Here is a 25,046-nt window from a genome sequence, read left to right on the forward strand (position 1 = left end):
AGAGCTGATAGTTGCTTTTTTTCAGTGTTGTCATGAATCACAGAAATCCGTAACAAGAAACACAGGCTTTTATAATAACAAAGCTTGGGCACTCTGCCGTTGCTAGGACACATCTGAAATCTAAAAGGAATGCTAAGAAACAGCTGAAGTAGTTTGATTTTTTCTAAGGTTTTAGAGAAGATTTACCCCTCCCAGAAAGAGTTAAAACCCTGCTGACAATACTTCTATTCAAAGCTGCAGTGGCTTTTAGAGTAGCTCCCACAGAGCACCGCTCATTTGTACGGTCCATTTCCTTATTGTTCATTAGTCAATGAACTGCCACAAAACCCCACGCACCCCATCTCTACCATCTCCTACCAAGGAAGCACACAAACAACACAACCGCACACATCCTTCAGGCCTTCTATGTAGCCCGTGAAGTTACCTGGCTGCTTTCAGGACTTAGTTGCTTAACTCCTGGCTGGAATTTGGCCAGACTACTACATTTAACATCTAGCACCTGTAGGAAAACACCCAAATCTAATTCAATTAATTGTTATTACAAATCCACAAAAATTGTATTTAGCATGATCCTTCCAGACTTTCTTCCTACCAAAACCTTATGGCTGAACTCCAATTCTGGCTACCAACACCAACTGGAAGTAGATTCATCCCCTTGTCTAGTGCTGGAAAACAACTTCACACCAYTGGAGCCCTTTCAGATTTCTAGAATGATAAATTATTTGGAGAGGCATTCCCTCCTGTGCCCTTCCCACTGGTCAGCTTAACCACTCAAGCCCTTGATGCTTGAGAGGGTGGAGAGGGTTACATGTGGAGTGATGMACACTTCCAGCACCAGTTGTTTAAGACTGCAAGGGCAAGGTTAGTAAGAACAGAATTTGGGTCCAGGCCCCTCCTGTGGTTYTTCCCATCTTCCCCTGAAAGGGTTCAGGTTCTGTGCAGTCTCTAGCACAGAGGCCAATTCTGAATGCAGCCCCCTCTAAACCATCACACAGACATGACCCATAGTGATTTAGCTCATTTTCCTATKTTATCAATAGCTCTTTGAGTTTCTATGCTTTAAAGAGCCATGTTATTTCTGAACCCAATTTTCAGCATAGTTAKGCAAAAATGTTTGCAAAGGAATTTATATAGTGTAACTTATTAGGAGAGAGCAGTAGTTGAGTATTTCATGAAGCTGCTTATCTCCAGAGATTATGAATAGGCAGTTTAGCAGGTGGGCAAGAAAACCCATGGTGCCTTCACTGGGCCAACTAAAGTAACGTTATAATGCAACAGTATGAATCCAAATGGACTCCCCATTTACTCTACTGAAGCATCAAGAGAAATATACATACATTTTAGAAAATAACTTTTACAGTATGTAATATAAAGCATACTCAAAAATCAAAGACATATCAGCACATGGGTACTGGAAAAATCAGATCCAGAGAAACAACAATTAATGCAAAATCCTAAAAATCACAAAATAAAGCAAGTCAACCAGGTGCTTCAGGGCTGTCAAAATCAACTTTTTTTGCTAAGGGAATTTTTTCCCAAGGAAAAATTTAAACAACCAAACAACCAAACACCCCTCCCCCCAAAAAACCAACCAAAAAAAAAAAAAAAAAAAAAAAAAAAAACAGAGAAGATACAAGACCAAGAAACCCCAAAGAACTCCTGGGTACCTGGGACTAGCTTTCACTCTAGCGTGATAACCATGAAAGTTAAGTACCGTGGATTTTAGCCCAAATGTAAAGTAGAATTTGGTGACATCTAGCTAATAGTTGATAAATGCTTGGAATAAAAGCTCTATGGAAATAATTCAGACTACCTTATATATGAAAGAGTAATTCCTCACAAATCTTTTCAGCAAAASAAGAACAAAGACACTTTCTTGTGGGTTAAAAGAAAAGGTAGGGAAAATAAAAACATATACTACGTAAAACTTCAAAAATTATTATGGTGTGCAGATTTCTCAATATTTAGATATCTCAGCTGATTTAAAAACATATCTAATAACTGGTCTGTTTTAATTAAAAACACATTTGACAAACACATTGTACAATAAAGTTTATTAGCTGTTCTCCTCTTTCTAACAAAGGGAATGGATAGTGTGGATAATTCTTTACAAACCAAAGCTAGTTTGGTTGAGTGACAGCACTGTGTCTGTCATTAAGTACATCCCTCTCACAAACAATCGGTTTGAAATAAGCCATGGCAGGTACCAAATAATATGGGATTAAGAGTTTCGTTACTGAAGTTAGTTCCACATTTTGCTACGAAGTATTTATAACATTCAGCACTGAAGTCTGTGCTTTGCAAATGGAAGATCTTGTACCTGTGCAATCCATAAACAAACACAGAAAAATAAAATGTACTGCTGATTCTGAGTTCTCCCTTTGGTTAAAACATGCATATTACAAGAAAAAAGTACAAACATCTGAAATCTTGTAGAAAAGAGGAGAACTTGCACATATTTTTTCTTTTTACTAATATTCCCTGGACTTCTTGCCCAGCCACCATAGCCCACTTAATTTCATGTGATTAAGGAAAGTAAATTCTAATCTGTATTTTATTCAAAACAAAAAGCTAGGAGTAGGTGGTAAAAGAAAAATATATATTTTTATATATATATATATTTATATGTGTGTGCAACTATGTAAAGAAAATAATTCCCATAGTTACAGAGTTTAGTTAAAGAAAGTTTAATATATATATATTTATTATAACAAAATAGGCAGTTATTGTGGGTAAAATATTCATTAAAATCTGACCCCTAAGAACACACACATTTTTAGGCTACGAATCACACTCTCATTGCCCTAAAGACCATCTCTGCAGCTGTTTTCTGTATTACTGCCAATGGAAACTTGGCATTCCTTTGTAAAATACAAGGTTTCCTAGCACCTAAACATATTTTAGGCTCAAAAAGTGTGATGACCATTATCTATAAACAATTTTTGTAAGACACTATAAATAGTGTTGCATGAGGAAGATTAAAAACCATTACACATCTTTGTCCCTAGCAATTTTATTGGCAAAAAAATGAAAAAATAGATTATAAGAATATTCATATGAAATTATGAAAATGAATATCCCTTGAGAAGTAGTAATGAGAGTTAATGAAAATGTTAACTCAAGATTTAAAAGTTTCTCTTTAACTGCCTGGAAAGAAAACATAATGACAAAAGAATTTAACTCAGAAAATAAAACCTGAAATTGATTGCCCTGACCAAACCATGCTATTAAAGTTAAGCGTGCAAAGTTGCTCATGATTTACATCTTCCGTGAATACAACTTTCCTTTCAATTGTTATGAAATTTTAAAAGAATGTCTATAAAGCTTTTTTGAAAAATCTTTGAAAGTTACTTTCCCTTAAACATTAAGGAATTTTATCAAGTAATTCCCCCCCACCCTCACCCCAAACTAATAGCTGGCCAGGCCATTCCACTGTCATGTTTGAAAAATGGCAAAACAACAACACACAATAACACAAATTCTTTAAACTAAGAGAGACACCAGATGTAAAGCATTATGGGAACTGCAGAGTGCGATGGTTAGGACATGAACCACGCTGGAAAGAACTAGAGGCAGGCTCCACTGGAAGGGCTTAAGAGTTGTCAGATGTAGTAGTGGATGTCAGTTAGAAAATGAAAAATAAAGATCTGTTTTCATAATTTTTCCTTTGCTGGAACCCAGATGTAAGGCCCAGACTGTTCCTCTATGATCTGTTTCACTTGGTTGTAGATTTCTTCCAGTGTGTCTCCTTGGACAATAGCTGCAAAACATAATATGGCAATCAGCAATCATCTTTTCTAGCACGTGCAGAAACCAAGATGCTCTAAGCTTTTCTCCCTCTGGAGCAACAAAAGGATTTTAGACTGCTGAATGGACACCCACTGGAACCTCTGGTTTCTGGTGGGACTGAAGCAAATTGCTGATGGTACTACCGGACACCCAAAGCACTGTCTGTCCTGCTCAGACAGTGGTTAGGAAGTAATCTGCACTGCAAATATGAACACATCATAAGTTTTTTTTTTCCTTCCTAACTTCACATTAGAATTGGTATAAGTCAATTCACATCTTCCAGCATTCTTTCTGGTCCAACTTCCATTAATGTTCCCAACACAGTAATAAGAAGGCAAGACAGACTACAGGGCTGTATCTCATGCAGCCAGGCAGTCGGGGGCTGGCTTGATGTAATAGAGATGGACAATCCCCTCAACTGCATTCTGAAACACTACAGAGAAGCTGGTGGACTTTACAGTTTTCTCCCTGCTAGCACTATCTTTGCTCTTGGCCAGAAAAAGGAAGAACTCATGGAGTCTGTTCTCCAGTCAACAAATTCTAGTTTTATAGGCAATAGGCTTCCTTTCACAGTTAAAGTRCAATTTATATTCAGATTGTGTAAGTTGTATGTATTTTCTCCAAGGCTAGAAAATAATTAGAAATGAGCCWATATGGATATGTTCTGGCATATCAGAGTAAAGTATGGTCTGATGAGAATGAGGATGAAGTTTGAGCTGTTCATACAACACTTCAGTCTGAAATAGCCGTCATCAGGAGATAACAACTTCTTTTATACTATCTATGATTGCCACCTCAGTTTAATAATCCAAGAAATAAAGTTTAGCAGGAAAGACAATTTTGGAGGCACATCCGATGCACTCTTCTATGCGTTATTGCTGATGCTTCCGAGCTTCGCTTTCATACAAATTACTTCCTTTTTATTCCTAGCCATCGTTATGATCTCTTAAAAACTTCCTCCCCGTCTGCAGCCCATTGTCATAGTGCCTGTGGAAGGAGGCAGTTGTTCAACTATTATAGCTCAAGTGCAACATTCATGGCACAATACTCACTAGAAAGATTCAGAAATGCATTTGCAGCACAAAAAGCCAGAAGCTTCAGAATCTTACTTCTCTCTAGCTAAATTTAATTCTCTCCCCTCCAAAGCTTAACAAGAAGATGGATGTGCTCTTCACATGCTTCCATGCAAAGTTTAAATTTGTTTAAGATTAACCTGCTCAGGAAGTGAATTTCCATTATCCCACATGATCTAGTAWTTTTAACAGATTAGAGAATGCTCATGCTCATATTTTTTTTTTTACCAGCAAAATCATATAACTAGCAGCCTCCACATGCTAAGTAGTAAATAAGATTGTAATATCTTCAAGTATCTTAAATATTCAGACGAGGCCTTTTGCTCTAAACTGGATTATCAAGGACAGAAACCTGGCCACAGGATKTTGTGATCTGCCTTTGTCAACAAAGCCTTATACTTCTGAGAAGCAAGAAATATAGCCCTGAGCGTAAGAGCTCATAGAAAGGCCCATAACTTTTTGAAACATCTTGAATTCTGTTTCTTAATTTCCTGAAGAATTGCTAGATATGATGTCACTGAGAAAACCTGGCAGAACACCAGCTACTAACTAAATATTTAACTAATATCTATTAAAATCAGCTCATTAGATAGGAAGTAGACATGAAAGTGTACTACTTTCCTGAAAGCAAACCTGACATGCTAGGAAGTCATTTGGGAAGGAGCTCTATAATAGGAAGAATTTGCAATATACTTCAAGAATCTCTTTTTGGGTATATGTAGATGAAGAGCTGTGGGAAGAGTGGGAGAGCTAGTAGCAGTCTTGGGAGAGACAGTGATGGGTGGGGGTACAGCAGCAGAAGGGGGGGTGGACAGAAAGGGATAGACTCAAGTCRGTCAACAGGTAGTGTACAATTCACAGAGCAAGGCAGCAGGAAGATTGGGGCAGGGAGTCTATTGGTTCCTCCATCCTCCTCCCATGAGTTGTTGTCATCCTCTCCCATATCTCTGCCCATGTTGAGCAGATGGTTCAGAGAGAAGCTTTGCATTAACAAGAAAGAAGTCACTWAAAGAAGGCAAATGGGGCAGCAAATAGTGAAACACTGCAAAGAGAGAATGTAATATGAAGGAAAGGAGCCAGCGTCTAGGATGGGACAAGGCCCATATCTGTCCTCCCCAAGATCAGTCTCTACCCTCTCCAGCTTGATCAATCTCCTCATATTGTAAGCCGCAATGCAAAAAATTAGCACGGTTTGAGTGTTTGCAGCTGATCCCTTGCTGTTATACAGTTAGGTCCAGGGCATGCACGTATTTGATTTGCTGGAGTACCATAATGCTGCACCATCTAATTTCCAGAAGTTTAATTACCAAAATTCTTTRCTTCCTGATTTCAAAACTTAGAAAGTAATCTCATTCTACAGAGAGTTTTGCCAGGCAATCTGAGCTCTGCAATAAACAAGTTTTAAATATTCAATACATCAATGAAGCTAACATTTACATTTCAATAACTAGAAAAATAGTAACGTTCTCATGTTTTTCAGATCTAAATTAAGCTCTAGATAGGTTTATTGAATTCAGACTGGTACCAGTGCAGAAGTACCAGGATTGCTCTATGCSTCAAAGCAACACAGACCAGCCTGTAAACAAGATTCAACCTTATCTTAATGGTGTGGCAATTATGCAGCATGCAATAAAATTTCAATCTGTGGAAGAGAACAGTCCCAAACAAAACAAACCTGTGAAGTGTTCAGTAAATTCTTGTTCCAGTTTCATGGCTCTCTCAAATGTCTTCCTGGCTTGCTCTTCCGTTAAACGTTTATTCATCTCCCTGAGATTAAAAACACCATGCATAAGAAATTACTATCAAATATTTGAGACCTTTTGAAATAAGATTTTAAATTGCTGTCTGAGCATTAACCCTAGTAAAAAACAGTCTTCTGAGACACCTAAATAGAGACTGCAGTGGGAATGAGTTGTCCTGATGTTAGGTTGCTTAAAATTCTGCACAGACAGCAGGATTCAATCTCAAGCACTCTTGATTTGGATTTGAGTTCCTAGAAATTGAATCAGGAAGTTATATGAACAACAACAACAAAAAAATGTASTTTTAAATACAAATACTATAACTTTTCTTCACATGACCTGCAAACTGGCTTTGAAATACAATGACAGTCTCAAACAATTTAGCCTGAGGTATGTTGCTTTTACTCACATGATGTTTTCCACTGTTTTGGGTTTAATAAAAATGGAGATTGGGTACAGCTGGGCAATTTGCAACCTTTTGATAGCATTACCAGAAACATCAAGAATGCAATGTTTACCCTAAAAAGGAAGAGAGAGAAGGGAAAATGGTATTAAGCAGAGTTCAAGTCATAGCCATGTATAGAATAAGAATTTAGAAGTAGAAATGTGGCTCCATTGAAGCCAATGAAATTGAAGCATCCACATTAATACTATCACAATTTCACCACACTGGTCTGGGGTTCCACAACATTCTTCTGTTGGTGTCACCTATCATTAGAGATGTTCTTGACATCTTTCCTCCTTCCCTTCTGCAGAAGTTGCAGCCCAATCAGCAATGATGATAGATCCAAAGGAACAGCTGTACTTCAAACTACACCAGTAAAATCACTTCCCCCTGCCTTTGAGGATCTTTTAAGGATGTGGCCATCTCACCAGTTCAGTTTAGACCAAAGCCACATGACTTAACTGGCATATCTGAGCAAATATCCACCACTGGTGGCATAGGAATTTGCCACTAACAGAATAGTTAAGATAGAACTGAATACAATCCCTTCCCTCCCCTCAGGTATTGTGCTGTATAACATCATATTTGAAATGGTGGATGCAATTTATTTGGGCTGATTATTTTTTAATCTCTTCAGAAACAAAAAGATAAAATCAGAATCCTTCCTTGGRCAGTTGGAACAAAATGCAGCTGCTCCCCCCACCATTCTCCCATTATAGGCAATTTTCCAGCTCTCAGGGGTTTGTCGTGCCACAGACTCACCTGTTCCTTAGCTCATATATCTGACACTATTATTTGCTTTTCTTTCAAATATTTTTGCTTATTTTCTTTCTATGTGGCATAGTAATTTGGGATTCATGAGTAATTTGGGATACCAACATTTTAGACAGCAATAGGGAGGAGGGAAAGCAAGAGAAGAGGGGAAAAAACAGCTCTTAGGTGAGTAAAATGAGAAAAGGCTTTAGTAGGAGAGCTAGTACGAATGGCAGAATTCTGCAAGCCAAGATATAAACACACRCACCCCATAAAACCAAAGGTTGCTTTTATCATGAAACACTCTCCCTGAGTCCCTGTAAGACCAATCCTTGAAAGCTGCATTAAAGAGCAAGGAAGCAAGTGCAATCTGAAATGACTTAAAAATTTCTACTTCAAAGCAGAAGTGATCACTAGAATCCTTTAGGTTTGATCTCTCGCACAACAAAGACTCACAATTTATTTCGGCAATTCTCATAGAGGAGTGAAACATTMTTCCAGCATAAACAATACACATCCGCTTGTTTTCAGGTGGGGATTAACTGTTTTCCAAGTTCATGGGAGTCACGTATATGGATCAGGATACTAACTGGTACCATCTAAGGTGTCTGTATGTTCTAGCAGAGTGTTTTATATGTGCTGACCTGCCCACATCTTCTACATGCTATCTCTTTTAAAGTGGCATATGCCAYGGGAAATGAAGAATGAAGAACATTAACCAGTCCATTTTCCATTTTGGGTTAAGGCACTTAGTATTTTTGCAGAAACTGCTGTTTAGTCCAACAGCTTATGCCTAGATAACCAGTGACAAAGGTTTTTGGGGTAYAGAGTAGAGGACTAGACTGATACTATAGTAGCTGTGCTGGACTTTGAGATGTAACTGGGTCCATTTATACTAAATTGATACTGAATGTGCACTAAGAATGCAGGGATCTCAAATATGCAGAGATTAACAACCCCAAAGAAAAGAGGATTTGAAAATTCCTTTCAGATGAAGATGTGTAAGACAAGGAAAATAAATACAAGTAGTTTATGATATAATTATCAAGTTTTTGTCACTGGAAGATACTCTTTCTTCATGGCAAATTTAAGCAGATTTTTTTTCTTTTAGTTCTATAACTGTACTGCATTTGATTGCAAAACATAGAAGAGCACTTAGTGCCTACTCCAATAACTAAACAATAGCATTAGAAAGCATCATTAGCAGTTGCTGTTACAGATGAGAAAGTTAAGAGGAACAGAAATCAGTTGGAAACACGAGTGAATGAACACAATTTAATGTGCATTAATGTGCATAATCTTTTCAATTACAAATCTGTTGCAAGAAAACTATTTCTTGTACTTTGGGGGCAGGAGCAGCCACTTATGCCAGGGCAGTCCCTGCATTCCTCATAATAAAATACGGAAATAGTCTTTTGTATCCCCTTAATAAGATTCACTGAAGAGACTCATCTCAAGAGGGAAAAGGAGAGGAAGTCAAGGAAGGGGTAGCCCCAGAGCAATCAGCCTGCACCACTGCCACAGCTTTGAAGGTTCACTGGAGTGGAGAAATTGCTGCACCTTCCTGAAGTCTGATGGTGTCTGTGCGAAAGATTAATAGCACCGTGGCAGCTGGCAATACTTTGCTTTTCATGTCAGTTTATGAAAGATTCACAATCGTTCTGTCCCTTACTAAGCGAGATCGCACTTGATGGACAAAAAACCACTACCAAGTTCAAGTCTAGGATGAACCTGAAGAAGAATATCTGCGCTACAAGGTAAAGAGACTGCTGACGGGTTTATRATGTTTATGTTCAATAAACAGTTTCATCATTTAACTGTACACAATTGTGGTCGTCATTTAATCACATACTTCACTCAGCTTCCTATGCAGAACAGTGTTCATTTACTTTACCAATTTTGTAATTCATTTCCTTTTCTTTATTTCCATCCTTATATACCACTGGGCCACATTCTACTTCATGCAGTTAGAAAGAAAGCAGAACAAAACATAATATGAGCCACAGAACRTCAGCATGTTCTCTCTGGTTTTGAGTCCAACAAATTACACTATTCTGAAACACCAATGTTCAGCAATTTGGCCAGAACAGGCAAAGCAACTTTCCGAGGAGCAGTTACACTCTCATGTCACATAGCTGAACTGTACTTACCCTCTGCCTGTACAAATTGAAAGTGCCCACAAATATGAGTCTTCACAAAGAAAACAACTGGCTTTTCTTTCATACAGGCCAGATAATGCTTTCTTTCCCCAAAGCATCATATTTGTAAGCTAAACAGAATAACATTCACAACAACTTAAGGTGGAATTTATGCCAATCTTTATAAAGATTTCTCACAAAGGAATTCTCTTTAAAACAAGCATCTTAGTGTAAGAAATATGCTTTCTTCTTCCAACTCTTTTTCACAGAGCTCAGTTAAAATTCAGTTTAAATTTAGAAACATTTTCATTTTGCAGAAGCATTTCATGGAAWTTTTCTTCAAAATTTAATGCTAATTATGTGAAAGGTCTTTTTAAAATCAAGTTCATCACATTCACTCTTTTCCTTTTGTCAATTAAATTATTTAAGAGTACAAGGAACATCAAATTTGATAAACCTTCTTCCACACAGATCTGTATCAAATATCCATCATACTAAACAATACCCCCAGCACTGACAATATTCTTCATTAATGAATTCTGCATGCATGTTAGGCTAATTAGTCTGTAATTCCAAYGATTTCTTCTGTTCTCTGTCCATAATAAGCCACAAACTATGGATGCTCTTTTCCCATGATATGGTTCCTAACTTACTCTGTATGAGTTCTTGAAGATAATCACCATGGAATCAAAAATTGCTCTAAATAGTTCCTTAAATATTTCAGTATAAATTTATTGGATCCTACTACCTTTATTCTAAATTAGATTAACTAAAAAAAAATTGGCTCCTTTTCAGGTTCATTCTCCTTGATCACCACCAGTTCCTGTGTTGCAAGAGCAAAAAACACATAAAGCARAAGCAGTATTGATCATTCCCACCTTCTCTCTTATCCTTTGTTTGAAGATTCACTAAATAATAGACTGATGCTCTATTTGTTTTAGTGCCTAATTCTTTTCCGATTGCCTTTCAAAGCTTTTGCTATTTTGACAGATGCATGTGGGATAATGTGCTTTGTTTCCAGTTTTGTAGAAATTTCKTTCAGATCAGAGGGTTCCTAATGACTTCTCACCATTCCTCTCTTTTCCCCTGTCAGCACAGTCATTTAATTATCTGAAAAAACRAAAGTAGAACTGCCACTGATTTACCTTTTCTGCTACTTCTCGCACTGATTGGACACTTGTTCCATAAAGATGATTATTGTACTGGCCAGCTTCAATGAATTTGTGATCCTGAATATCCTTCTCCATTTGCTCTCGAGAAGTGACAAAATGGTAATCACGTCCATCCACCTCATAATCTCGTTTTGGTCTAGTAGTATCTTTAGAGATAAACCAGTAATTTTTAAAGCAAAAGAAAAAGAAGGGCTTTTTTCCCCTGCAATATGCAAAAACAGTCTTTCATTTATACTGCAAAATCATTATAAACTGATAATTGGCAATTAAAATAGTCCTAAAAAGCTTAGATAACAAAATATTAACATTTCTTAACTCAATATACAGAGGATAAATAACAGGAATAACTCATTTAGAATTACTTTAGTATTTGCTGAGACTTACGTGGAACACATGAGCCAAATTTGTCTGGAAATTCTGAGATCAGATCATCATTTATCCTGTCTTTCATGGGTCCCAAAACAATCACAGGTCGAGTATAGCTGACTATTAAACATAAAACAATCACATCAGTTACATTACAGTATGTTTGCTGAGCTTTAAATTCCAGCAAAACAAGCTTTAATCAAATGGTAATGATTTTAATATTAAAAATATACGTACTTCCAGGAAGTGAGAAAAGAAAAAAACATACTGAAGAACATGCATCAATTAATACTGAAGTCAAAGTGAGACATTAGATTTTCACCCTCAGATCACTACTCTAGGTGACTGAAGATCAGTTTCTAATTACACGGTCTTTGAAAAATCTTCTTACAAGTAATAGACTTTATTCTAGTGAAAGCAGCAAAAGGGAAAGTCTGAAAACCTTTACACTTCAAAGAGAGGTACCAAAGCAGAAGCAGAGTTTTTGAAACTCTAGTTCTGTTGGAAAAGCTTCTTCTTTTCTTGGAAAAGCTTCTTCCTCTCTAAGACCACAGCTTAAACATCCATATATGAAAATACTTAACTACAATATCTGTAGCTACTAACACCTTTATAAAATGTAGTGTATCATCTTTTAAAAGGAGTTTAAGTGGTTATAAAGTTATAAATGGCTTCTGGCTGTAATTTAAGGACAAGCTGAAATTACTAATTTTCACTAAACTTTTTTTCCACTAAGCTATCAAAATCTTAGAAGCTAATACCAGCTAAAAATTGTTTCTCATTCTGGGAGACTATCTGGCTTGCAGCCAGCAGCAGCTTATTTGAAGGAACAAAGCTCGGGCTCCCTAGCCCACAGGTAGCTTACCTAGCACACTGAGGAAGGCCAATCACTTCTAAAYATTTCTCCATTTCTAACATGGCCTTGCTCACACGTTTCTCACCCATGATTTTATCAAGAGCCTGTCAAAAACCATGATTTGTATGACCTAAATAATTTAGTTTGTAATTGTTTTATGCAACAATTTATACCTCTTTCTGAAGGTTACTGATGAAGTGGAGTCCAGGTGATAAGCTAAACAAGTTGGAGCAGTCTGTATGTGCATGTTCTGTAATGGCATTAAAGGCAACTGGGCCAGGCCACTCATCGYATGAAACCAAAATGAAACTGTAACCTTCAAAATACATGTAGATACATGACATGTATTTACTTAAATTACTGTCATATTTTATATGGAATGGGTATCAATTATTCCCAGAAGGCATCCCTTCTACAGATTAATTACAAATATATGAAGCATGTATCACATGATGTACATCAACTGTTCACACCTCTGACGGTGAATGGGAATAGTAAAAACCCTACACCCATAACACACGCTGGAGAAAAKTCAGGTCCAAGATGAAAAAAGGAAGCGACAGGATCCCATCAGAAATCATTTCAAAAGCATTTTATTTTAAATGTGTGATAAAATAAATATTTTTTCTAGCAATTTTCATTTTAAATTTACCTCATTGGGAGGATATGTTTGAAAGAATGTATTTTTTTCAAAAAAACTTTTCCCCTTAAAAAAATGTCACTAAGCAGTTGCTGATCAAATTAGCCATATAAGAAGCAAAAGAAGAAATGATGGGAGACGAGACTACCATCTTTTACTGAAACAGACAAGCGATCCAATGCCTCGCTTTTTTGCTGTAGAAAAAAAAAAGAGAACAGCAAAGAAAATTCTAAAGCAACATGGAACAAGGAAACAAACCATGATTTTGCGAGGTTCAAACTGATGAAACCGTTAAACATAGCATATTTTACTTATGCAATGTAAACAGCATACAAATAATGACAAGTTATCGTAATCAGCACACATTCAGATCACGTGCCAAATCAATTTAGCAACTGCGTTTTATGCCTTTATGCTTTATTCACTTGAATAACAGTTACAGTTTAAAGTAAGTAAGTTTATCATGGTGCTCAGGGTATAAAGTCACTGGAAACATTTTGATAATTCAGACAGTCTTTATTTTAAATTAAATGAGATCTACAAACCTTCTTGTTGATTGACTGGTTCATATGACAAGACATATTCCTCTTGGCCGCCTAAAAATGTAAATGCAAAAAATATCTATGTGTTATTTTCTAAACTAATATATTTAAGTCAATTCCTTTAATCATAATGAGATATRGACATTGCTCAGTAAAATATACATAATAATGATGCAGGACATTTTCCAAGAGTGATGAATTATACGAAAATAAAAGAAATCACACAGATAAGCCAAACAAAAAATTTTAAAGCGTAAGACAGACATCATATAAATAATTTCTTCGGATACGTTAGCATGTCTAGCTGATGCCAAGCACAAGAGCTTTAATGCATTATTTAAATGCTATTATAAATTCATTCACTGCTAGAGGCAAAGCCACCTTCATCATGAACATTCTCCATACTATGAAGTCAGTATTTAAAATAACATTTTTCTATTTCTACACAGAACTGAAATCATGTTTGTTAAGGAACGCATCTGTTCTATGACTTTTTCCCCACAAACTGGCACTAATACAAAAGCCTTCAGCCACTCTAATTCTACAAAGAACAAATATTATGACTGTATGTACTAAATAACTATTATTTTGACATTTTTAAAGATAACCTTAGAAACAAAGAATGCTTTGTGTTATTCTCAGCTTCAGAAAGCACATCAGCAGTGAATGAAACTAAAATAAGTAAATTTTGATCCTTTGACAGCTGCAAGCTTTTCAAAAGTTAATGAAAGCATCTGAAACATACCTCAGTTGCCATCTCTCTGAAAACCATTTTTAGTCCAACAAAGTAAGGTTTCTTGCAGAATCATAAAAGTAAACTCCACAATAGCAAAGAATTTAGAATTCTGAAGATGCAAGCTCAAATTACAGGACATCACTGTGAACTTTAAATAAAAATATTGCCCAGTAACTCACTTGGTTAACTTTTGGAATGTTCTTTGGAATTCATGAGTCATACTCAAAATAGGCAAARGAACATACCAATGCTACACCACAGCCACATAGAAATGGATGGCAGGCAAAGTCTTTCATAAATGCATAAATTGCCTATATATATATGTATATATTTTCCTTAATCCAAAGCAAAGACTATGCACATTTTAATTCTGAATTTTACAGTCTCATTAAGAATAATGAGATTTATGTTATTTGCAATAAATCTGTGTTCCAACTGTATTACTGTAATACATCAGTGAACATCATTTTTTTCTCTAAGTATTGCAAGTGAGGAATATGTTAAGACAGACATGAAAACATGCAACCTGTATACTTCAATATCTCAAGAAGTCACTCATGCAAATGGATTTCAGAAAGACAGTATATACTTTCAGAACCTCTTTTAGGCCAGGGGAGAGGAGTAGTAGATCACTCAAGTAGCAATACATCTACAAAAGATCCAGCTGACATGCAACGAGCTATTTTTTGGGAGAAGTCCTATTACTGTAATGTCAGAAATTAGTTAAACTGTTAAAGAGATAATAACAAGTACAAAGCATCCCCTGATTGAGGGCAAAAAGTATATATTGTCACTGCTTTTTTATACTTTGGAAAAATGAATATTAATAGAATGAACCTTTTGAACAACCGTACTCATCTGTAATCAAGATAACTTTCATATTAGACAGCAGTAAGAAGAAGTTAAAAGAATGATTTTAATAAAAAATGCTTAGATTTACACGTTCAGATAAGAAATTGCATAATAAAATCACAGCTTCTGAAGTAATAATGGAGTAAAAATCTACCTAGTACTACCAATAATGAAATAAATAAATAAAACAAGCTCTAACAAAAACCTCAAAAAACCTAAGAAAATTACAAATGTAAGGAGAAACTGTCATAGTAAGATAGTTTTAATGGTATGTCTTTACATAACTGATGAACTTAAAAATTTTAATAAAAGAGTGTGTGTGTATACACACATATATACACATATACATATATACATATATGTGTATATATACGCATATGTATATATACATATATTTATTTTTTTACGTAATTGGCTTCTTGTCAATTCCAGTCTAAACACTATTGGCATCACAAGTGCTGGGGAATTTCTGTACCTATATTTATAAATTCTCTCCTTGAGTGTATTCCTCAGTATGAAAAAGTTTGATGCCGCTTGTCTCYGAGCAGACTGACAGCTTCCAAACAAATGTACCTGCTGGAGAAGCACTCTCCTTTTTACCCCCCCCCACCACCGATACCTATTTCTGAAACACTTATTTAGTGAGCAACCAGTAGCTAATTAGCAAGCCGCTGACAGCGTCATGCTGCAGGTATTTTATTGTTCCTTCACCCTTCAAATCTGCAACTTTTTCATCATCCCGCTCTGTTCTGGCTTCCAGGTCTGGGCTCAGCAACCTTATCAGGGAGCTGCTGCCTGGAGCTCACTAGCAGAATTACGGCTCCAACTCCGGTCTGAGACAAGACTTTCTTCTCTTTTTAAGGCGTTGCACAGAGGCATCATACAGCACATTACCCGGTGTGAACAGGTAGTACTGTTGCAGTTTGGGTAACAAAATAGCCAATTCAGTCTAACATTTAAAAGATGCTATGCCTTCAAAACGAGGGGGAGCACCTGTCACACTARTTTATTGTAGCCGGCTCTAGCACTGAACACATGTTATGTTCTTTGAAGACAATTTGAAGCAAGCAGCCACACTTGACAAAATTGGTAAGCAAAAGCTGAAAAGCAAGGGTAAATAGATTTGCTCATCTTCACTTTCATTAAAAGTATCTACATAATAAATGTAGGTATCAGTTGTGAAAAACTGTAGATATAGTTACTACATTACTTAAGTTCTACAGTTTAGTTATGCTCCCAGTACTAAGCTCAACTGAATAGAATTATATCCATCAAAATTAAATTTGCATTCTAATGGGTCTAGCTTTACTGGCATCATTTACAAAATTACTAATTAAAGTTATTCTGAACTAATCTTAGACCAAAATAAAACGAAATATAGACAGAGCAACTTTGCAGTACTCCAAACACAGGAATACAGATTTCACCTGAAGTTGACTGGGAAGTTTTATTGAACACACAAATACCGAGAAGAGACAGACAAACAGAACCAAAGAAAGAGGTACTAAGCAAAAGTTCTAAATAAACGAAAAACTTAAAAAAAAMCACTTACGGTAACTACTTTCACTATCGCTGGCATTAGAGGTTACATGCTCTGAAATTGCAACACAATGGAAAAATAAGGAACACACACTAACGGCATGAGTCCAAAAGAAAACAAATTGACAAAAATAATCCAGATGAAAGACAATACTGATACCATCAAAATGCTGAAACCAATACGTACTTTTCATACCTCTCAGGATCAAGCAATTTCATACAAAAGGAATGGATGTTAATAAAACAAAAAAAAAAAAAAATTACACAGCACACCAAAATAAGATTATGAAAAGTACACTAATTCATATTTCATATGTAGCTCATAATTTTGGTGTTCATGCTTCAAGATGGTTGTGCAAAAAACATGGGATTATATATGTCAACTATATTATTTAAGTAGGCAACTAAATAATTGTATGAAGACTCCAGGAGCAGAAAATATTTCAGGAAACATAATGTGGTAAATTCAGTAATAGACACTATTCTATGGCACATTTAATAATTTACCTGAAGTGCAATGCAAAATTAAGGTTTGCTATCTGTTTTTCTTTTTTTTTCCCCTTCCAATAATGCTTTAGTTTTCAAAAGCTCCTGCCTTTTACACTTGAGCATAAATATCAAACTCTCATCTCTTGCATAGTATTTAAAACATTTCACTAGTTATAGGGTGCTTATATTTACTTTTTTTGAGCTATATTTATAACAGAATGTGTTAAATGAAAATTTCACATATTTACGGTAATTAAATTTAATGCAATTGAAGTATTTCCTGGTATCAATCTATTCTGTCACCTGAAAATTGTACAAGTCTAGGGGACAAATACAAACTGTGATACTCCTGAACTTTATTCTAAGGAACCAATTTTCATGCCACAAAATGAGTCTATTTCTAATGATAAAGATCAGTGTTTGCAGGTTGAGACTGCACAAAATAAAAATGTTTGACATACATAAATTAAATACGATTAATTTTGAAAATATAAAGTTAACCGTGTGCATATAATTGTCACAAGAAATCTTCATAATATCTTAAATTCAGTGTGGTTCCTCCACTACAAGATTGAAGAGAAGGAAGTAAAGGGACCCTGAAGGAAGGAATGCAGGTATAAAATGAATATGCTTTTAGTGATTAATAAACATAATAAAACTGTTATAGATATTATAAGTAAACTGATTAATTTTTTAAAGGTTTTTGSAAAAACTGAACTAATATGCTTAAATGCAAGTCTTTGACTTGACTGAACTCTTTTACTTTATTTCTGTGCAGGAAAGGCAGAGAGATATTTTCCAATATTCGTGAGCAGCAGCAGCAACTTGAACTACTGCCATTTAATTTTCTGGTCTTAGACAACAAATGCCCACATTGGTGTGGAAGAYGGAAACAGTGCTGTTTAAAAGTCTGGTGATAGAACATGAAAGAATTGTCTTCCAAGGGAGACACTGGGCTAGTCAGCTAAGAATCGTAAGTGCTGCAATAATTTGAGAACCAGCACAATTTATGAAGAGGTAAGACTGAAAGTCTGAATGCCAAGAACAGCAGATGTCTTGCAGAGTCCAAGTAGTAGAGTCCGCATTAAGCACTGTAAGGTAGTTTCAAGTAGTCTGACTGTGCTGAAAATAAAGGCTAGAACCAGCCATTTGTTTTTATAACAGAGTCATCTGGTAAAATTTCTGGATCATGTTCAAACTAGACATGATCAAAAGGCCATAAAGGTTGGTTGTGGTTGGTGTTCTGCTCTAGACCAAGAAACCTCCTTGCAGTCAGTTTCAGAAAAGTAATTTTATAGCTTAGCGACTGACACTAGGTATAGAAGTATACCACTTATTTCAAGCAASTTCAGGAACATTGTGCATAATACAGAGGATAAGGGAGGAGTTAGGTCCTGGGAAGAAACATGATCTTTAGTGACGTTCTTACTACCCCAGAAATGCATGACAACCTACACGTTCAACATCTGTGATCAAAGCAAGGTCTCAACATCTTTACTTGACCTGTTATTTTAGTATAGTAGTGGCATCTGTGTACACAAACAGGTCTGCTAGAGCACTCAGCAGCTTTCAACCTTACTACATTCCAAGGAACAGAAACACGTAGTTCTGCAGAAAAGGCAATAATGCTTATTGTAAGTCTCCTGTTAGCCACCTCCTTACACGATCAACGGTGGCTGAAGAGTATAGTGAGAGTTCAGGTAAGTCAGACAGAAAAGCCCTCATGCCATCTGTTAAACAAGTCTTTTTTTTTTTTCTTTTTCAATAGCTTTAAATAGTCACCTAAAGTGGGTTGAAAAATGCAACTAGTTAAAATATTATGGCAGTGTTTGTACTATTATTGTAAAAAAAAAAAAAGTTACTTGCAAAAATAAGAACACAAAACCAACGTAAAAATCACATCAAAAGCATATCAATAAATTTACAACCACAACCTGTATCCAGGACAAACAAGTAAGCATCAGTAAGCTTCTGAACAAAAAAAATCCAGTGTGATAACCACATGAGCTTAAAGAAAAGACGCTTTCAAAAACAAAAATCCCCTGAACATTACACACTAGAAAAAGCTTATGAAGCATTTTTAAAGTTAACCTCCTCATGCCCTTAGAGCATCAGTCTCAAAGAGATCTGCTAAAAAAATTTTTTTCTTTCAGATGGAGGTTAAAATAACTTGGGAGTATTTTGATCACTTACTCAGGCCTTTTGATCCCATGTCGTCAGGGACCTCCTGCAGAGTAGTCCCCAGAGGGCAAGCAATAAAAAGACAATCACAAAGAAAATAATTGTCAGTAATATATAAAATTGGCGCTACGACAGGAGACAGTTCCCAGAACATCACAGGGGAAGAAAAGCCCATCGGATTTGAACAGACTGCAACGTGAATTGTAGTCACRGAGGCAAATGGCAGCGAGTGCAGCTTATAGCAGAGCTGGTCTGCACTACCCAACCAGGGCACCTGCATTTTGAGAAGACACTTTCTTTTCTTTTCTTTCCCCCTTTTTTTTTTCTTGTGTCTTGGTAACAGCAATCAAAATAACCTCTATTCATTTCAAGAAAACCACGTCAGAGTGGAATGCCTTTCGCACAGCCAGACTGAAGTGCCGGCTTAGCGAACGGCCTGAGCCCAGTAAGGTTTTCGCTGCTGCCGCGCGGCCTCCTCAGAGGCACGCGGGAGCAGCTCTCACTGCCCGCGCTGGAACGCAGTCGTCTCCACCAGTTTTATGTACGCAGTCATTCCACGTTTATGCCAAATTGGGATCCTCTTGAGTTAGAATTTGCTTTCACAGCAAGGAAATTGTATTGCTTTGATAGATTTGGTTTGCCATGTGCATCTTAAGTTCGTTCGCCTGTTGCAGCTCCTGAAACTGTCTCCACGGTAACACCCTACTGCATCTAGTCGGCCCTTCTAGGTGCGTCCGTCTGTCCGTGGGGTTCCACATACTTACGGTCAATATCACTGGTTTCCTGCTCACTCTGGTCCTTGTTCTTGTAGAAGGGAAATTTTCGGGAAAAGAGGTTCTTTTTACGCTTGTCATTGAATGACTGCTGAAGAAGAGAAGGAGGGGCAAAACAAAGGATGTCTAATGGCTGTGTGAACCAAGGCCCACACCAGCAGCTCGGCGGAAGCTGACTCCTACAACCACCTTATGCAGTGCATTTTGCAATTTAACAGTAGCTTCTCATCTCTTTAGAGACTGGGATCACAGGTTTGCTCACACCGTTTCACATGTTCACTACTAAGAGAACTGGCAAGCTGGTTCAGCCTATATGGTCTGACCTGTATTTCACAAATTTATATTTTTTGCGAGTGCAAAGGGTCGTGAACAAATAGGCTGCTAGAAGACCACCCAAGTGAACTGAACTCGAACAAAACCAATTAAATCACTGATATTATCTAATGGAGGGGCTACTATAATAGAATAAAAACAAACAAAAAAACACGCCAAGGCTTTACACATGCTTTTGCAAACAGCTGACATTGTAACAGCACAACAAAAGTATTTCCCAGTATTACCTGTATGCAAAGGCAAAACTGTAAATACTTTGCTGCTAACTACTGAATAACGTACCATATAGTAAAGAAAAAGAAAGTTAAAAGTTGGCATTGCACTGAATTATCTTAGGGTAAAACTAAAGAAAGTAACAGTGAAATAGAAAAAGAAAAAAGTGTATAAACTATCCAGCAAGCAATTAAAAAAAATATGTATTTGTTTCAGTCTCTCACAGTTGCAATTCATTATAAATTCATTGGCAGAAATGACTTTGCTCTAGGAAGGTCTGCATCCCAATACCAAGATTCATTTTCAAAAAATACTAACTTATTTCATTTGTTTGCTGTGGTAATTTTTCAGGAGTACATTTATAGAGAACTGTCACAGAATAAAAAAGCTGGTCATATTCAGCAACATCTGACACTGCCAGCATTGCTGAAGAATTTCACTAAGTTGACAGGAAAATTTGAGTTGCACATATAGATATAAATACATACACTCAGCCATTTGAATTTTAATTATTATCATGTTCCTTGCCTAAGAGACAGAGAATATATTTCTATATGTATACATACATACATTTTTATATATATAAATGTATGTACACAGGTATAAGTTTGCCACATTTTAGTAATATTTGTTGTGTCCTCTCATGAGAGCGTTATATGACTGCATCAGTTTAACCTACAGTTTTATGAAAACCTTAATGCATAAAATAAATCAGGAACACATTTTTATTTGTAATGAGGCACAGAGCTAATACAGCTAACTTGAAGCTAGCTGAAATCTGTTTTACATTTAGGCATAAGTGAGTCATCCAAACAGTTTTGCCAAGACATGAAATCTGCCATATTCGTGGCATCTGGTTTGCAAAAGTTGTATTGTTGGGGAAGATGGCAAAAGTAAGAAACCGCCCAGCTTGGTTTTGAGACTTTATGCTGCACAGAGAATATTTACTTATAAGCCAAGTATGTCTGACATGCAGCAGTAAGTAATAAAACTTCCACAGAAGCATTTTTTAAATAGCTGCTTTTTAAAAGAAAAAAGATACTTTCAAACCATAAAAATTCTGTTTACAGCTATTTCTGAAATGTGGAGCATGATACTTTTCAGATAACTGTCTTATTTAATCCTGGGTGAGCTCACCTTTCCCTGTTACATGCAGTAAGGTTGCAGTTACACTTACTGCCTTTTCTGCCAGCATTTTGTATGGAATGACTTAGAGTCAACTGGGAGTGGAAAAGGACAACTTTTCCAAACGGTTGGCCGTGTTTTCAGTGGAAGCACAAAACTAGCGTTTGGCCTTGACAAAGAGAATGCCCAGAGTGCAACGCTATGAATGCCCAGGCTACATCCTACCACAGTACTAGCATCCTTCTGGCCACCTGTTTTAATAAAGGCTTGCTTGGAAACACCAGATTCTGAAAAAAAAATCCAATGATGTTTTTAATCCCATTGTTTTAAAAAAGTGTATTTAAAATTACCAGGTGTTAGAGAGGCCCATGGTACAGTGGGAGCACAATGGGTGACGATGCTATTGAGCTCTGGAAACAGCAGTGCTGTGCTAAATTGGTTATCCATAAAAGCTGTAATTGGCTAGCACCTCTGTTTGACTAAACCTGGCACTCTACTGCAAGAACTGGTAAATTATGAACTTGACATATGGACAAAAAAACTGGTTTCAAGCCAATCATACACTCGCAGGAACTATGSTTGGCATGGGCAAGGATTTGGGTTATGGCCCTATTGAGCCTCTTTATCTGAAATCAACATGTCATTACAAATCATTTCTCATAACCATAAACATTACACTAATCTACAGAATAAAGGCAACAAGGCAGTATGCCTAAAGRAGAAGATTTTTGCTGAGTATATTGAAAAACCCTGTAATATGAATTTCAACACATAAATGCCTTGCATCTGTATAACTGTCCCATAAAGGCAAGTACCTCAGTTTGGGCAAAAGAATAGAGGAGACAAATGCAACAAAGCTGAAATGGGATGGATTAACTGAGGTAGCAAGTTTCGGCAATTTGGAGAATTAAATGGCAATTTACTGTACCTCATAAAACTTATACAGATTCATCTTAGTTTTCAAAATATTTTGTAACATTAATTCTTCATTTTAAATTTCTCTATAGTGAAACTTACTTAAACAACATTTAATTTTATATACTGCATGTATAATGGTCAGAGTCAGTTCCATTGCAAAACAAAACAAGAGTGAAATTAGAAGTAATATTGTACTGATTAGCCAAAAGATTTTTTTAAAAAGATACTAAGATTATAAAAAGCTAAAGAGAACTGCTTATTAGTTGGAAATGCATATTAATTGTACTAAGTTCTTCATTAGTCCACTGCAAATCATGAATAAGCATCATAAGCTACATTAAAATAGAAGCAGCACAAGTGAGATAAATGTGCATATGAAAAGAAAAAAAACAAGAAAAAGCAATAACCATTCCAGTTCCTTAGTATTCTTTAAAGGCAAGGAACATGGATTTTAATATTTAACATATTTAGGGTAATATTTTAAGGTTTTAATGTAGAAATTTTGAAGAACTGYTGATAGTTGGTATTTTATAATATCCATGGAGTACAATCAAATATAGACATAGGAATGCACAGAATCCATGAAAACATGTATGCTGTAGACAACTTACAGGGAAAGATACCAGCATGACAAAAACTGGAAGAATACTTTAAAGAGGAAATCATAATGTTAAAACATTTACAGCTGAAGCAAAAGATTGTGAATAGCATAAGCGTGTTTGCAAAATGAAGCGTTACTGAAGAAAAAGAACTGCAGTTGTACATCAATGGCAAGCGTAGTTGCTTTTCCACTCTGTATTCCATGCATTTTTGGTGCTATGTTAGTACACAGTGACCATGTACTAACGCTGCTGTTGTCAATAGGCTACTCCAAATAGTTAACTGTTCACAGTTCATTAGTTGACAAGGTACAAAAACATGCAATTATCCTTCAAAGAACAGCAAAACATTTGAATAATTATTTAATGTTGAAATTATCTAAGGTATTTAAAGCATTTTCCTGTATGCGACTCTCACCTACTGGGCATGCCAGTTAACACACAAGTTTACCACTGTAAAAAAAAGTAATTTGTAAAATGCAAAAAGGTTACATCCTATAAAATTAAACAGTGAATTTAAAATATATACATGATCAGCTTAAATTGTCACACCAGTTGATAAATGTATTTCACTGCAGTATAAAAATATGAATGTACTAATACATAAAAAACAAAAAGCAAGTGATCCAAATGAATCCTCAAGGCAATACTGCAATTACTTAGAAAAATCACTAAAAGTACTGTTTTTTCTTTCAGCAAATACTTACATATAAAAAAAACTTAAATTATTTAATATATTAAACTGAAGTTTTCACCAGGTAAAAGAGGGATGTATATATTAATCTCAGAATCTTTTAAAGTATAAAGTTTTACACTATCAATATTAAGCACTGAAGCTTTAATAATAATAATAATCTGTATAAAGCTGTGATTTTGAAATTTATGAAAACATTAACTGAAATAAGACAAAAAAATCTCTAGAATCTACAGTAGTGATTAATGTTAGAGCAACTGTACTATTGAAAAAAGTCTATTTAAGAAATAGCTTCAAGAGCTTAAAGCATATTTCAAACTAAAAATAATAGAGGCTACATCAGAAGGCTTTTATGTTTAAAATATACATATCTAAGTCTTAGAATAAGTAGTTACATATTATTGATAGAAACTATTAGGTTGTGATTTTTTTCATAAAATTTCAGAATGACTAAATCACCGAGAAAAACTCCCCCTCTCTTAAAATCCAAAAATTTGGCTGCTTTACCATTATGAAATTGCTATAATTTAGGGTACAGGCATTCCTGTTGGCACTTAAGTTGTTACCCCACTCTCTCATCACTCTCTCACACTGCCCCATCGCATGTTGTGGGACAGGGTTTGTGCATCATGCAGTAAACTGGACTACAAAATTAAAGTTAAAACTCCGATTGGTTTCAGCTGGGTTATCTTTCCATCTGAATTGGTTACTTAATATGATCTGGGCACAGCCACATCAGTACTTGTGTATACTGGGTACGGTGGTGAAGAAGATAAAGAAAAGAAACATTCACAACTACTACTCATCTCCTCCCCAAAAATAGCAAAATTGCTTTAAGATGGAGACTTTTAGGTTGGTAGTAGAGTCAGCTTACAGTTTCACTGACCTGTGCCCTTACCTGAGAATCTTTAATGCTTTTGCATCCATAATTGTAATAAAGAATTTACTTTATACTGTCTGAGTAACAGAGTACATCCTAAAACCTCCTTTTATCACAGCAACCCCAAAGCGCTCATTGCTTCTGGCAATGGCACTATTCGATACTTGATTAACACTTATAGCTCTTATTACGTTATGT

General features: G+C 35.9%; 1 protein-coding gene across 1 annotated transcript in view; it reads right to left on the reverse strand.

Moving 5' to 3' along the window:
* Positions 1–3,394: 3,394 nt before the first annotated feature.
* The window catches only part of DLG1 (discs large MAGUK scaffold protein 1), a 185,211-nt gene continuing 163,559 nt past the window's right edge, over positions 3,395–25,046 (reverse strand). The window contains exons 20-27 of the mRNA XM_085298703.1: positions 20,078–20,177; positions 16,657–16,698; positions 13,520–13,570; positions 11,497–11,598; positions 11,086–11,258; positions 7,014–7,123; positions 6,538–6,629; positions 3,395–3,760 (exon numbers count right to left, since the gene is read on the reverse strand). Coding sequence (XP_085154829.1) covers positions 3,654–3,760; positions 6,538–6,629; positions 7,014–7,123; positions 11,086–11,258; positions 11,497–11,598; positions 13,520–13,570; positions 16,657–16,698; positions 20,078–20,177 — 777 coding nt within the window. The 3' untranslated portion in view covers positions 3,395–3,653. The remainder of the gene's footprint in view (positions 3,761–6,537; positions 6,630–7,013; positions 7,124–11,085; positions 11,259–11,496; positions 11,599–13,519; positions 13,571–16,656; positions 16,699–20,077; positions 20,178–25,046) is intronic.

This window comes from Rhea americana, unplaced genomic scaffold (assembly GCF_003343005.1).
Source record: "Rhea americana isolate MKP2758 unplaced genomic scaffold, rheAme1 scaffold_14, whole genome shotgun sequence".
NCBI lineage: Eukaryota > Metazoa > Chordata > Aves > Rheiformes > Rheidae > Rhea > Rhea americana.